At 38.7% G+C, this 16,328-nt stretch overlaps 1 protein-coding gene across 3 annotated transcripts in view; it reads left to right on the top strand.

Moving 5' to 3' along the window:
- Positions 1 to 15,965, top strand: part of LOC140278259 (PH and SEC7 domain-containing protein 1-like) — a 67,574-nt gene extending 51,609 nt beyond the window's left edge. For all 3 annotated transcript variants that reach the window (XM_072373234.1, XM_072373235.1, XM_072373236.1), the window contains 6 exons: positions 1,274 to 1,467; positions 3,800 to 3,870; positions 5,526 to 5,683; positions 8,922 to 9,066; positions 10,789 to 10,932; positions 11,037 to 15,965. In XM_072373234.1, coding sequence (XP_072229335.1) covers positions 1,274 to 1,467; positions 3,800 to 3,870; positions 5,526 to 5,683; positions 8,922 to 9,066; positions 10,789 to 10,932; positions 11,037 to 11,303 — 979 coding nt within the window. In that variant the 3' untranslated portion in view covers positions 11,304 to 15,965. The remainder of the gene's footprint in view (positions 1 to 1,273; positions 1,468 to 3,799; positions 3,871 to 5,525; positions 5,684 to 8,921; positions 9,067 to 10,788; positions 10,933 to 11,036) is intronic.
- Positions 15,966 to 16,328: the final 363 nt, after the last annotated feature.

Below are 16,328 nucleotides of genomic sequence, written 5' to 3'. Positions count from 1 at the left end.
GATCATACTCACATATGTCTTCTTCTTTGCATGTTAGAGTTTTAACATCCATTTGTGGAGGTGAGCTGTGTTCACAGACAGTGATTTCTGGAAGTGCTCCTGAGCCGATGCAGTGATTTCCATGACATAATCATTTCTGTTTTTGATGCAGTGCTGCCTGAAGATCGCACACATCCTATACTAATTTTCATCATGTCCCTCACGTGCAGTTATGTCTCCAGATTCTCTTAATGAGTCTTTGAATAATATTGTGTACTGCAGATGATGGAATAATCAAAGCCTTTAGAATCCTACATTGAGAAACATTATTCTGAAATAATTCCAAAATTTGTCAACTCAGTTTTTTTGCAGATGGCTGAAGCTCTGCCTATCTTTTCCTCTGAGGGACTCTTTTTCTCGAAGTTGCTCTTTTTATACCCAATCGTGTTGCCAACCTGTTGCCAATTAACCTAATTAGTTTTTATATACCACATACTTATCAAAAACAGCGATTTGAAAGTGCTCTGTAAGCCAATAAATAAGTAAAATGGGAAGAATGTAGAAAGAAAATGGACCAGGAGAAATCTTCCAAAAGAGTTATATAACACTTGACGCCTAAATAACTCTTGATTAAAATTCATTGAGAATTTCAGCACCTTCACTTTCATGTCAAGTGATTAACTGTTAAAAGTTCCCTCGACTCAAAATAACCACAGAAGTTTTGTTTGGAACCTGAATAAAGGTTCCTCCACCTTCTGCCTTTCTTAAACTATTTAAACTCTCCGTATAGATCCTTACAGAGTTACAGTGATGCGTCGGCATCTCTGACATGACTCTGCCTTTTGGGTAAAGATGCCCCTGTTTTTTACCTCAAAGCTGGAGCAAGATAGTTGGTATCACTCTTTTCCTTTGGTGCATTTTGTTTCCTAAAGATCCAGGAGACTGGACTTTGTTCTCGGGAAAACAGGAGCATGGAGAGGAGAGGAAAGCATACAGTCAAAGCTTTGAAGTAAAAGTTACGCTCTCCTTTTCCCCACAGTTATTGGCTGCTTTGTAAATGTCTTGAAGAGCGAAAGCTCTGCTCAGAAACCAGCAGCAGACAGTGATGTTACTCATGTGGACAAGTGTAAGTGTGTGAAATCTCTGTCCTGCGCTGTTCCTTCTGTAACAAGCGAAGAGCGAGAGGCAAATGAACAGGATGAATGATGATGTGTGTATTCACGTTGCAAACGAGACATGACACATAAGTGCTGTTCACCATGGAATCTTTTCTTTATCATTTTTGTCTCCATAGTGATGAGGAAGAGCTGCGGAAGTCTTTTTCTGAGCTCGGGGACAGCCTGTGTGACTCTGATGCCCCTAAATCGTTGAAGAGGGAGGGTAGCAGTGGGAAGCCGCTGTCAGATGAGACGGAGTCGTCGGGAATGCTGCTGTACAAGAACGGATTTCTGGTCCGCAAAGTTCACGCAGATTCAGACGGAAAGAGAAGTACGAGTCTTAGAGTTGATTTTCACTCAATTTTTAGTGTCAGTTTTGGAGCTTTTTCTACTTTTAATAAATTTCTCCAACACAAAACTGCAGAATTCCTCCCTATTACTGCAGAGCACATACTGTGCAGTAAATTCACTTTAAAACCAGCACATAACACCAATGGATGGATGCATTTCACCACTTTTGTTCTGAGAAAATATTTAAATTAGCTTATCATAAAGATGCTTTACAGATAAACACAACTGAATTTAGCCAAGTTTTAAACTGTAACCTGTGGAAACCCTGCGATACAAGTAAGATCATATATTTGTCATTTAAGTGTTAAAACGGGACATTTTTAAAAGGTTGTGATATTTTTTTCCCCAACCCAAGAAAATTAGTAAAAAGTTATGTCTATTACAATGAGTCTTTTAGCTCACCAGCAGGAAACTGCCCATAATCCAAGCTGCTGCTTCCTGCTGTCACTACGATACATTTCAAGCAAAAAGAACGACGTGACAGGGATGCTGTGTGACTTTCCGACTGTTATATTTGTATTATTTTTATATCGACTGTGTTATTAGAGCCTGATAAAGAAAAATTTTAAAAATAATTGTATTGATAATGCTAATTCTTTGTCTTCAAAAATAACACAAACAATTATCTTTGCCAACCTTCCCTCATGGCCAAGAATTTAAAATAAAGTTGCAAAAACACTGAAACAATTCCTTAATAAGCATTAGGTAATGGATCATAAGGCTCCTAATAACATTTATGACTGTATAAATATTATATATATATTTATATCCAAGTAATATATTATTTATTTTTGGTTATTTGTATATTACAATATTATTCTAAGCACCTATTAGAAGCCCATTAACAACTTATAGACCATTTAGTTATGCTACACTAAATCTTCAGTCTCTCATATTTGTTTAAAACACATACAAACATGGATCTGAATGCATCTGAATATTTTATCGATGATGTTTTTAATGATCTATCTCTGAGAGACGTTGCACTATTTGTCAGGAAGTTGCCAACAGACTACACGTCTGATCACTACATTTTGAACATGTATCAGAGAACACTTGTGTATTTGTATGAGATCAATATATATGTGACTCAGCTCATTTATTTAGTCAGAATTGGTCTTGAAAAAGTCTTTCGCTTCACTAAATACTCACCAGGGAGAACAAACTACTTGCTTCTCTCCTTGTTTTACTATAATCTTTCTATTGCAGCAATGCTATGTTGCATATTCCATAAAACCTGATTGTAAAGCTGCTAAAATGAGCTTTTGCTGCAGCAAACACTTTTTGTTACATTGAGCACAAGGGGTCCGTCTAACAGATGGAACCAACATGTATGCAGCATAGAAGGCGTAAACCTTTAATTAGCTCTGCTTGTTGTCGCTTTACTGAGATTTATTCGTACTTAATTATGCAACTGTGATAACTTCTCTCACAGTGAGGTAAAAAAGAAAAAAAAAACATTTGAGTTTTAACAATAACATGACTGTTGGTTTGGTTCATCTCAGCATTTGTAGAATTTTCTAACTATATCTATGAAACTCGAGACTTGTAAACAGTGTATAAGCACAGTATGCTAACAGGCATCTTTTTAAGAAATAAAAGGTTCTTATGATCAATCAACTGAAGTTGATTACAATTACCTTAATGTAAAGAATAAGAGGACAATAAGAATCACCAAACAAAGAAAGCAAAGTGCTGAAATATTGGCATTAATATTGACATTAATGATGTTTTACTTTTCTAATCAGCTGTATTTGCATTCAGAGCAAAGATTTCTGAGCATTTTCAGTTTTTTCCAGATTACCAAATTTGCTTTTTACCATCTCCGTCGAACCCAAACATCTCAGCTTTCACTATCGGCTGCTGAAGATGATTTATAGGATGTTTGTGTTGGATATCAAATACCAGATTTAAATTCAGCTGTGCTGGTACTTACTTTTGGATATAAACACAATGCTTACAGATCTGATGCACATTTTCACACAAACGTATATTAAATCGCAAATGCTATATTGTTGATATTTTCTCAGTTTAAGTGCTGCTGCTGTGTGCATATTGTATAGTTTTCTTGGAATGACAAATAGTTTTCTAGCGTAGGCATTGTAGAGATGCTTATCTACAAAGCAAAACTAGATGTTTGGTAGCAAAAGTGTGCAAACACATTCATTAAACCAGCTCGTTATTAAGATGTTCTGGTCGGGGAACTGTGTCTCTGGGAAGTTCGGGCTTTCAATATGATTTATATTTGCTAGTGTTTGGTGTCCTCTTCTTGTACCTATAAGTTACAATGACATGTTTTCTTCTCCTCGCAGCACCGAGAGGAAAGAGAGGATGGAAAACTTTCTATGCCATCCTAAAAGGACTAATTCTCTATCTGCAGAAAGTAAGTTTTTCACAGTATCGTACACATTATATTATATGCATCTTTACTTTTGCCAGTTAAATAGTCTAAAAGGCTGTAAAAACTGCACCAGCTCCTGTTGTGATATTCACTGTTCAACCTTCTCGATAATCCTAACACCAGCGGATTGGTAACAGGAGGTGAATCTGTATTCCTGTGGTTCATTTAAGGAAAGTTCTTACCATGATAATACCTTATATTATATATATTATACCCATACAACGCAGTAAAGGAGATGCTTTCTCCTTTTTACGTTTGGAAGAGCAGTGGTGACATAATGCGCACATGCTGCCGGCTTCTGGCACCGCTCAGAGGACGCATACGGAGCGACGGGCCTGGCTTTGTCATGGGCGACCTCTGCCAGCGTAACAGGCTGCTGCTGCTCCAGCCTCCCTGTGATCGGAGAGAAAACTGTGCCAGCCTGAGCTTTGGACTCCAGACTGATTCTCATAATTTGGGCTTTAAATAGGTGAACTACCCAGCAGAAATTCCAAGATGTAATTGAGTCAAACAGAAGCCTTCAATTAAAGATAAAACGGAATAAAATTCTGAGCAATGACATGAAATAAAAGCAACACACTGGTTTAGAACTGACTGCTGAGATTGATTTTAAAGGCATTTCTGGTTCTGCAGCTGCAGTTTAAGAATCCTGACAGCAAAATCAGATCTGCGGCTCTTTTTAGTCTTGACTCGTGACTGAGATTCTGTGGATTCAACCTTTTACCTGAAGATTTCAGGCTCGGGGATAAAGAGGTTTCAGAGAATGACTTGATGGATGTTGTTCTATCCATTCATCCATTATCTGTACCTACTTGATCCTGTTCAGGGTCGGAAAGCAGTCATGTAACTACAAGATAAACCATGAAGTATTTCTATAAAGTCAAATTTAAAACCGACTGACGTGTCTTTAAGTGTAAAGTCAAGCAGCAGTGTTTTGTTTTAAGGCTTTATCTTGTCAACAGTAATGCAGCGAGATGATATAAAAGCATGAATGACCTGTTAGAGGTCAGGTTGGGAAAGATAAAGTCTTATTGACAGGCTGAGTCTGGACCAGGCGTCAATACACAACACTAAGAGTAAATTAAAACAAAATTATTCCAATTTAGGCAGTTTTTCATTATTACTATTTTAATTTGTTTAAAAGGTGTTTGCATTATAAAAAAAAGGATAAAAAAGCTGAATTTGAGAAGCAGACTTTCCTGATTTTTTTTGTACCAAGTTGTCGTTGATTTCAACTCTCTTCTCCAGTCACATAATGAAATGAAAAACTCTCCTTAATTCTAAATAATGATGTCTCATCATGAAGGCAGCGTGTCTACAGCTCTGAAAAGATCAGTGGTTTCATTTCTAAGTGGGACCACTACCCAACTTTGGTGAAATGTTGACACGAATCTGTCTGTGATTTAATGTTATTCTGCTAAGAAGAGCTTTTAGAGAGTCTTCTTTTTATCAAAGCGAAGGCTAATCCAGTCCACAGCAAATTTAATGCGTTCTTATTTTGCCCACGCGCCAACATCAAGTTTTTAAAAATATGACTCAGAAGATTTTGCATAATCTTTTCAAGATATTCCTGAAAAATATTAGGCCACCTTTGTGCTCACCACCATATTGAGTCTTATTTATTCCTGTCGTGTCAGGGAGAGTACCGGCCTGATAAGCAGCTCTCTGACGAGGACCTGAAGAACGCAGTGTCCATCCACCACTGTCTGGCAATGAAGGCTTCGGACTACAGCAAGAGACCCAATGTCTTCTACCTGCGGACTGCTGACTGGAGGGTGTATCTCTTCCAGGCACCGTGAGTCTCATTTTCCCCACTTTATGGTTCATACAGAGCTGGGATGGACTCAAACACACTATACAGTCAATCCAACTAAAATATCATAAAGATATATTGTTCATAGCCTTGAATACGACCCATCATGGTGTCCCAACAAGTACCACACCTATAAGTGTAAATACTACATGTGTAGGACAAAACTTTGTCACTTCCTGCTTGGGTTTGGTCAATGACTTCACTTGGTTGGAGTAAAATCCATAATTTTAAAGATGTCATTTTTACTGTTTACATGCAATTGCTTTCATGACCACTAGAGGTCCCATATTCTTCAAACGTTAAGTGAAACGCATGAGCAAACACCTCGTCGAGATGTGTTTTGGCTGAGGACAGTCTCAATCAATCACACCTACATTAAACAGCATGGACAGCTGCACAGTATCTATAGCAGAGCTTAAATTTCAAGCCACATGAAGATGTGCGAAAAACAAGCTTCTACTTATCTTGTTGCAATGCCATGGTTTCTTTTTGTGACCTTTTGTCTCCTTCAAACTATACGCTAACTGTTCTTATCCATATGTGTGCTGTTATTTATCCCTTTGTTTAACTTAGAGGAAATATGCATGAACATACAGTTAAACATGTGTATTGTCCATTATCATGTCTAGCGTGGCTTGTGGGTCATTAACTTTGCTCTCACCACCACTTTTGTAGACATTGTGTGAGATGAAGAGTTACACAAAACAGTGTACATCAGGTTGAAAAGTTCCTTGCACCTTTCCATTAAAAAGGTTTCTACTTTCCACTAATCTTTAATGTCTGTTTTTAGACTGTTTTTAGACTGTAACGAAATACGTTACAGATCTTGATTTGCATATAGTTGCATCCTTATGGAAGCTCAACAGGTAGATGCAGCAAAAATGCCTAGTGGATCATTTTTAAGTCTGTGGCAGGTTGTTTCATTTTGATTAAAACAAATAGAAGACTTTTGAAGGCAGAAAGAAAATGGGATGTCCTGAGTGGCAGCATACCTCTGGAAACTGTGCTCTGCTGCAAACTGAGGAAGAACTTTCTGCAAAGAGGTCAGCCAAACTATGCCAGACTTTGATATTAACCTTCAGTTTACGGGATGGGAGAAATCCCAGATATGGAACTGCAATGTATTAATCTTCAGCTTTGAAGTTGATTCATCAAATTCCTGAAACGATGCTGGAGAGTGTAAAGTTTACTACATTAATGGCAAATACAGCTTGTTGTAATGCTAGTGTTAACAATAGCTAGTCTTTGACATACCTACTGTAATGTCAGTCATTTCACAGGTTTTGAGGTATCAAGTTCTATCTTGATCTTTTGAGATTGGACATAGAGCCATGGATGCTACGCACTACCAAAGGGTAGTGGCTTGTCAGTCTCAGCATAACCCCTAATCCCTTCTTCATCATTTAATTAACTCTTAATTGGACCATAAGTCACAAAATGTGAAAGTAGAGACTAACACCACAAACCCACTAAGAACATTTTCACAGACACAGAGGTGGCTACAGCTTTTTCTCATCTTTTACATACAAATTGTACTTGAAATAAACTTAAATGACCCTTTTAAGCAACAAGATTACTGTAAATGTTTGACAGCTGTCTAAATGTTTAATGGTAGAAGTTGTCCTACTAAAACCTTTTATATGTTGTGTGTTTTCATGTTAGCTCTATAGTTGGTTTGAGCCATATTTGCCTTGATCATGGCATCAAGTCTCTCAAACTACATTGTCATTAACTTGTGAGAAACCTGGATTCTTGTGCGATCTAACCTAGTCTTCAAGCTCTGTGTTGATAACCAAGACACTATTTTTTTTGGACCAACCAGCCTACCGACAGCTGCAGGTTGTTTTTTTGTCCTGAGGACAGTCAACGGTGGCTGGTCCTTAAAAGGCTTGGCTTCAGTTATATTACTTAAGAGGAGTTCTTTAGCTTAACGATAAATGCTTTTCTTGATGGAAAAGATGTGTTATTTCTTCTGGCTGCTGCCTGCTCCAGCAGGCGTTTGATTTACTAACTCACTTCACTCCACTAATCTGACTGATTGAAGTTTGTCTGTAATTGACAGAAATAGACAAATGGTTTATCCAATCATCTGCCAAATGTTTTTTGAGAGCGCCTGACACTTTCCAAGCACTTTCCAACAACGGTTTCCCAGATGGTTCTGTATAATAAACCATCTGGCGCGTCATGTTAGTGCCAAGCATCCTTCATGTACTTCCAGACTCCATAATGATCGATGAGATTGAGGCTCTGTGGGGGTCAGCCAGTCAGTTGCAGCAATAATTCTTTATAATTTCAACTGTTTGGGTTAGGTGTCTTCCTGGAGGATTAATTTAAGATTAATTTATGATGAGGCTAGTTGATTTTTCTCAAAGTTTTGAAATTACCAGTACATTGTTATTTTCTAGAATGTAAAGCAGGATACTCTGTGTCCCCACTACTCGCACAAATGTTATATTACATAAAAGTAAGAAGCTTTCTGGAGACACATCAGTCGTGGTACTGAAGTATTGCTGGATGCAGTTTGGTGACAGGATTTTCTTGCTTCCAACTTGGTGGAAAACGTGAAGCCAGAGGCTTCACACTTGGGTGAAAACTGCAATAATAGTGTCCACATACTTTTGTCAATATAATGCATCTAGTCACAGCTTATCATCCACCTTTGGTTTACATGCTTAGCTAACAGTGTACTCAGATCAATGATGAACAGCATGTACAGTCAAGGTGAAGGTGTATGCGTGTGTTGGCAGGATCTAGGAAGAGGCATATGAGTGGCCACATGTTTCAACCCCCAGGAGGACAGGCTCTGTGCTCCAGTTGCAGCTTGCATTTGTCCCAGATACTGTACCCATCTCTGCGTCTTTCTCTCCTCTTTTTGTATCTCTCCTCTTTGTCTCTCCTTCTCTTTTTCTCTGTCTGTCCTGGGGATTTAAGCAAGGCTGTCTGATTCGATCTGATATTTCTCATGGGCCCCTAATGGCTCTCTTAGAGTGAAAAAAGGCTCTTTTCTCACACACATTAATTGGCTCCAGAATCATGTCTTTGTCAACATCAGAGTTACATTCTCTGATAATCACTACACTGATGTTATAAGTCAGCCAAGTGCTGATGTTAGCATACAGTATCACAAAGTGGGGGATATTTCTACAAACAGTATGTGTTTTTAGTGCATTTTTATGTGACTGTTGTGTTTGTGTGTCTGCATATGAATTATCCATCACAGGAACGCTGAGCAGATGCAGTCTTGGATCACTCACATCAACACAGTGGCTGCAATGTTCTCAGCTCCTCCATTTCCAGCAGCCATCGGTTCCCAGAAGAAATTCAGCCGGCCGCTTCTGCCAGGAACTATGTCAAAACTGCCTGAGGTATTACTTACGTTAACGATCATCCTGGACTGAGATAAGTCTGTGGCCTTTTTCATACTTCCTGTTCCAGGGAAGCCTGTTGCATCTTTGTTGCACCTTCTTATTCGATTCGATGGGTACAGAGGTGGAATGGGATATTAAAGATAAAACAACCCTAGCAAGCCAATTATACTCACTTGGAGTTCTGATAACTTTGGTCCCTGCAGAAAAATAACATACTATACATATTTTTGTTATACTGTATTGCTGTAGATCAGCATACTCTGCAAGTCTGAGCAGTCACGATAATTACTGGGTACACAGTCATAAGCAGACAGCCCTGTGCTCCCACATGGCAATATCTGCATCACATGCATCCCACTAGAGCAGGGTTGTCAAACTCAAATACACAGTGGACCAAAATTAAAAACTTGGCCAGTCTAAAAATGTCTACAATTCAGGAAGTTTTTCCTTCTCTTTAGATTTAACAATGGACCTTTTCATATGGAAACAAACTGAAGTTTTGCTTAAACACTGAATGTGAAACAAGCAAAGCTTAATACTATAAACACGTGAAATCAAATATCAAGTATAAGACACATCTGTGGCATTAATTTCTTAAATAAAATTTTATAAGATAAGTTAAGATATCTTATGCCTCTTTCTTTATTTGTAGCCTTCTTAGTTATATTTCAGTGGTAACCTTTTTTCACAGTCTAACAATTATGAAAAATTTAAATTTAATAATAATTTAATGATTTAAATATTTGATTATCATTCAGTGGTTTTGTGAAAATGCATGCAAGTATGTGATTTGAAGGCAAAAATTTCCCTTCAGTCAAAAAAAGAAATGGTAGCAAATTTGTGCTAATAAACAAGGTAACAAAACTGTAAAACATTGAAGCTGACAAGATCTGATTAGATAGTTAACAAGATATCATCAAATATATAACAAGATCTATTAAACTAGAAAATGAGATCTGATAAAATTAGATCCAACAGTAGCTAATAAAATTTTGTTGCTTGAGCAAAAATATGCTAAGCTAGCTAGCGGAATCTGCAAGGCTAGCTCCTGTTTTGGGCAGTTTCCCTTTTTTTCTCTAGTTATTTAACTGTTGTTTTAATATGGAACGAAAACTGAACAACCAACACTTTATAAAGTTGAATTTTTTTTTTGTCTTTTACATTTTTGGAGGAAATTAATAAATCAACTTTTTAGCTAAAGTAAGGCTTTATTTCAACAGGTAGCTTTCAGTTGAGAGAACATGGAGTCTAGCTGTGATGCGTTCCTATAACAAGCCTTAATTTTAATTAATTCATTTAAAGTTGAAAACTCTTGTTATCTCTCGGCCCTGAGGAAGGAGTTGTCAATGTAGTCACCTTGAAGTAAGTTTAATAGTGATTATTAATTATGCATACAATCTGGGGGAAAAAAATCTTTAAATTTACTTTCAGCTTTACCCAGGGCTCATTCTAACTCCCACCAGCCAATTAGTCAACTGAACTGATAAGTGTAACTGAGAAAAGCCAAACCAGGCATTCTTTGTACACACATTCACAGAGGCAGCTAATGCAGCCAGTTAGAACCATGAAGCTCATGCACTGCCACTACAAGGTCAGTGAGGATGCAGAGGGGCATAACACTTGCATCAGGAATAGAGAACAAGTAGACTATTTTAAAGTATTTTATTTCCTGTGTTTCCCACATCTCCTTCATGATATGGTGTTGCCCTGTGATTTCAGGATGAGCAGGTCAGATCCCATGAAGCTCGATTCAGGGCCATCTCTACTGAGCTAGCTGAGTTGCGCTCTTATCCTCCTGACCGTAAAGTCAAAGGCCGCGAGCTGGAAGAGTACCGCCAGCGAGACGAGTATCTGGATTTTGAGGTGAGCTTTAGTCGGGGAGACATAAATGGGAAAATGGTCATATACAGTCTGGCAGCTCTTTATTTTTCACATCTTAATTTCATCTGTCTTGTATACTCTCGTAGAAAACGCGATATGGGACTTACATCATGCTGCTGCGGGCTAAGATCCGAAGCGGTGAGGAGGACCTGTCTGTGTTTGAGTCCCTGCTCCTGGAAGACAACAGCCTGCAGAGAGCTCACTCCAGCCCCACGCTGCAGGACAGTAGCCTGGCAAGCCAGGCCAGCAGCACCAGGGATGGAGGTAACAGCAGCAAAGCCAGCGGCTGCAGCAGCAGCAAGCCTCGACAGGAAGGCCAGAGACACAGCTACCGACAGGCCGTCAAAAAGTGAGACGGGGTGGGGGCGCCGGGAGCGGCACGACGTTGCACTACCAGCGGCAAGCTGTCTCCCTGCATAGGTTTTTATTTGAGATCCATGAGGGTTTGGAGCTCTGCTTGAAGGGGGAGCAGGAGTGAGGGTCTGCCCCATGCTCTCCCCCAAATATGACGCCCCACCCGGCACCCCGATCTTCTCATCTAACAGAGGAGGTGCAGATCCTGTGACTGACAGAGTGGCTGGGAAAAACCAGCGAGGATGTTGGTGCAGGAGGTGTGAGGAACAGCTGGGAGTTCAGAGATCTGCAGAGTGGAGGTGTCTTTGAGACCTGTGGGTGCAGCAGCAGATTGTGCAGTGAGATAATGGGCTGCTCATGGATCAAACAGGGCACCACATGCAGACTACATCCAGCATCCTTTCCTTTTCTCTCCTTTTGTTCTTTCAGGGCACCTCTCCAGCCACATTCTCCCACCCTTTTTCTTGATCTTTTTCTCTGTTTGGGACCAAACATGTTTACACACTTTAAACTGTCATCACATTATAGATGACTAATGATCAGATTTTAGTTGGATTGCTACCACCGCTCTGATGTGAAGCACTGTAATAGACTTTTCAATCAACACCAGGTATTCTGGAGCCACTACATTCCAGCTCCTTTCTTTTGCCACATCTTCACGATGTATTCACATTCCACGCGGGAACTGGAAATGACAGATTTTAGCTGCTGTATGTTCCAGTAAAGGTGGTACCCAGTTGAAACAGTGTAGAAAGTGTGGCTGCAGACATGATATGTTGCAGTTCCTCCTTTCTGGCCTTTCATGACCAGTTAAAGGTAACAGCACCAGTAGAAGTTCACAGTACTCCTGCAATGCATCTCACAGCGAGAGGTCTTTTTTGCTGTACTTGAACATTACTTTTCCCGGTTGCTTTTGCTTCTGTCCCGTGATGTGCTTCAGTTCTCTTTTCTTGGCCGAATGTTGTTTTCTGCAGTGATCCGCATGCCTGCATCCAGCACAGCTTTTAGGGCTTTTACTACTTTGAGGGCAAAAAACGAGCATTAAAGTTGCTCTCTGGGGCTTTTTAGTCATCCTCCTCATGCCATATCCAACATGCGTAACCTTTGTCTGCACTCATTTACGAACCCTGTTTCAACACTCGCCAAGCAGACCTTGAATGTTCCTCTTCTTTTTTGGTTTCAAATTTTTACAGTCTTTTACTGTCATTTCTTGATGTTGAACTTGCTTCCTTTGTATATGTCAAACGTAAGAGCAAATATGATATTGAAGACATAAAAGGAAATATGCTACCCATACTCTTTGTAAACATCCAGAACATGTTGCACTGTATATAATGCACCACCTGCTTATATTGTAGTATATATGATAATATATTTGCAATATATTCAGCACACTGATGTGATGATGCATTAGGAACACAGAGATTTCTTCTTGTTAGTCCCAAAAACGCTACAGGATAATCATGTTTTTTTCTTCTTATATACTATATGAATACTAGTAAAAGCCTATGTACCTAACAAAATTTAGTAAGGGTGTTTTCAACAGGCGTACGCTACGTGGTACTGTTAAAAAGAAATTCATTCAGCTACAGCGGAAAGTGTTCCAAAGCCAAAACCTAATAGCATGATTTTAATTGGATTAGGGCTGACAGTGTTGTGACAGATGCATGAAAAAAGTGAGGAATGTAAAAAGGAAAAAAAAAGGGAAGTCAATGTGACAAAGTATTTCCTGTTTTAGGAGTGTGGTATAGGGGCAAACTGGTCTTGGAATGGAACCATGTAATATTTTGTAGCCATAGACACCTCATAAGATTATTGATGCATAGCCATTTTGTACTCAGGCTTTAAAACGACACCTTGAACAGCTGCTGTGCCAGCGTCCAACTAGCAGGGAGAGCTGTCAACATTCAATTATGTTCCTCTTTCAGCCATAACCGCACCTGCTGCACCTGCAGTGAATATGCATGGCATCTCCCTCCCACCCGAGGAAGGGATGGATATTGCAGGGCTACATGAGACAGGACCTGTTTGTGTTAATTGCGAATGTCAAGTCTGTTTGTGAGTTGGATTGTGTGTGTGACTGTGCTGGATTGTCAGAGGAGCCTGGAGACAGTTTTTCATTTCTGTTCGTCTAACTTTCTTTCAGGATCGGCTCCCGTGGTGTTAACTCTAAAATGCGCTGTTCCACTGTACAGTTTCTAAAGCAGATTATATGATATTCAGACTTATGCACCGCATAGTGTTACTCTCTCAATCATGCTTCTGCTTCAGTTTAGAGCCTGTAATTGCCTGTAATTTGAGGGTTGTTTTTTCTTTTTAAAGCAATGGTTCGAATGTTTTCAGATGCAGTTTCTTAATTTTAAGGTTTTATGTGTCTTCTTTGTCTGGTGTGACAGTTAACCTGAGTTTATTTTATTTTGGGGCTGTTTGTAAGACTGGAGAAGGGCTTTATGGTTGTTGTTTTTCACATACTGCCTGAAGTTTTGTAAACCAAACTGTTAATCAGTGAGGAAATATGATATTCAGAAATGAATGCCTACTTGTAGCCCCACTAAATGCAGGTGTCATATTTATTTTCTGTTGCTTACTCTGGTGTCTTTAAAAGCTTTTTGTGCAGCTTGTTGCCAGAACCGACATCCTGTAGCTTTTAACAGTTAACATGGAACATTGCTGTGTATTTATTGACATTGTCATTGTCATTACGCTGTTTGTAATGTGGTCAAAATTAATCCCGCTGAACACTGAGAGATTCACTTACAGATATTCAGATAAATCAGATGCCAATATTACAAGACAACAAAAGCATCTCTCAGGATATATATGTTCTGATAATGTACATTTCTTATTTTCCCACACAAACTAAGCTTGTATCTATGGTTTTTTTTTTAAATTTTACATGTTTCATGATAGGGCTCTCGTGTTATCTATCTTTCACTCCATTGTGGCCAAAAGCTGTTATTATTAACGTGTTATTATTGTGACAGTAACACAAAAGCCTAATATTCTGCTGTTTTTCGTCATTATTATTATTATTGTTGTTATTATTATTACTGGCAATCAAATTACACTCTAAGTAGGAAGTAAGGAACTTAAAAAAATGCAAAAAATATAATTCTCTCAGTAAAATTAAATCAAGATTATCGTCAGTAACGATGTATACAGCAGCAACGATATGTAGGCTGCAGCTGCAGCCTACAACTGCTCCAAATTGGAGCTGCTGTTGGAAATTCATCTTATGTCAGGTGAAACTTCCCAAGCGTGAAGATTTTCTCCATTTCTTTGTCATGATTGACTTAAATTTAATCTCAATGGACTTTGGAGTCAAGATATTGCACCAACATGTATCTATTTTAACTGTAAAATGTTGTGATATGCTCCAAAAAAGTCCCAAAATGTCAGATTTTTATCTTGTGCACAAGAGATACTTGTTTGTATCTTGCCTGTACGATCTATTAGATCCAGAGCTTGTGAGATTCAATTTTTATCTTGTGCTAAAACAGCTGGATTATAGTATTAAATTACTTAAATGACTAAATGAAAGTAAGCATGTTGATTTAGCGTCCTCTGAAGAGTTGGGGCCCAGGGTTAGTTGCCCTTTTTGACCTAATTTAGGTCTCGGGGGCCAAAACTGCAGCCCCGTCACCTCATAAAAATGTATTGATCTCAAACTGTTGTACAGTCGAATTTTGACCCTGAACCGGTCCGTGCCAAGTTTCAGTACTGACACCAGAAGTGAGTCTAAACTAAACCCAAAGCAAGCCAGATATCAACTTTGCTTGTCATGATAATCAAATAACACAGAAACAGAGACGCCCTTATTTAAACAATCAGCAGTTGATTGATCAGAAAACTGATCACAAAGTTAGTTTTGGGGATATTTAAACCTGCACTGAAGTAAAAAAAAAAAAAGTCCAAAAAGTGACCAAATGAAAGCTACTGTGAGAACAATCATTTAATCAGACTCTGTAGCCCCCTCCCCTCCCTTCCCTCCATGTGTTGTCACCACTTGCGTTCATCAAAGAGCAGCTGTTGGAGCTCCATGGCACTGGTTGACATTGAAATGGCTGCTTCCCCTGGTGACGGATCAATGATGCTCAAGCAAAGGTCGCTTGTTGTACTGCGCTCCCACACGTAGGATACCTCTCTGTTAAAGCAGTGGCGCACGCCTGCAACTGCAGCAGTAAACGTGCACTCGCACTGTTTCCACCTCTCATCAGCCTCATTATCTGAATGTAAATAAAGCATGAGATATTATGATCTGCTTTCATTTATATTATGGTTACAGTGTTAAATGAAGGGTAATTATATAAGATAGGTCAACATTTTTTTCTGTTCTTGAACCCACGGTCACGGTTTGGTTTGGTTTATTTTGAGTTTTTTTTCTATCAATGTGAATGAAGGAAATGGCTATATTTAATGCTGTTATATGCTGTTGTGTTTTAGAGAATCGAGCCAGCTCATACAAAACTTTTTACATGTAGAGGTCTGATTCGTCTCAGTGTTTTTTAGACTGGTGCAGGTAAGGCAATGTTCATTTTATGCTTTACAAACAGTGAGCTACATGTGTCACTGCCTTGTTAAAACTCACCAAGGAAATGTTGTTTGTGTGCTTCTCTTTTTGGGAGGCATAGAGGATAAAAATAAAAGTGTTTTGAAAGGTTTGCTGTGTCTGAACATCATTATGTGGAACCTTAAAGTATATCTCATGTGTTTTCATTGAGTAAATGTTTTTTTTCCATAAAATTCTTCAATTTATCTCCATTTTCACCAGCTATAGGACTAAAATGCTCCTAGAATGTCTTTAAATCAATATTATTGACCTCATAATATACAGTAACACATCGCTATTACATTTTACTCTGCTTTATAATGAGTATATTTTAATGACAGTCTGTGCACTTTTTATATTGTGCATACAAGATGCTAGTTGTCACAACATTTTGAAACTATTGTACGCCAGAGTTGCAAATTTAGACATTAGACATGTAAAAACTAATGATATTAATAGTACAATATCGTTCACT

Source organism: Leuresthes tenuis, unplaced genomic scaffold (assembly GCF_036924035.1).
Source record: "Leuresthes tenuis unplaced genomic scaffold, fLeuTen1.0.hap1 SCAF_20, whole genome shotgun sequence".
Lineage (NCBI taxonomy): Eukaryota > Metazoa > Chordata > Actinopteri > Atheriniformes > Atherinopsidae > Leuresthes > Leuresthes tenuis.
Note: the sequence above shows the minus strand (reverse complement) of the source record. Positions and strands in the feature narration are given on the sequence as shown.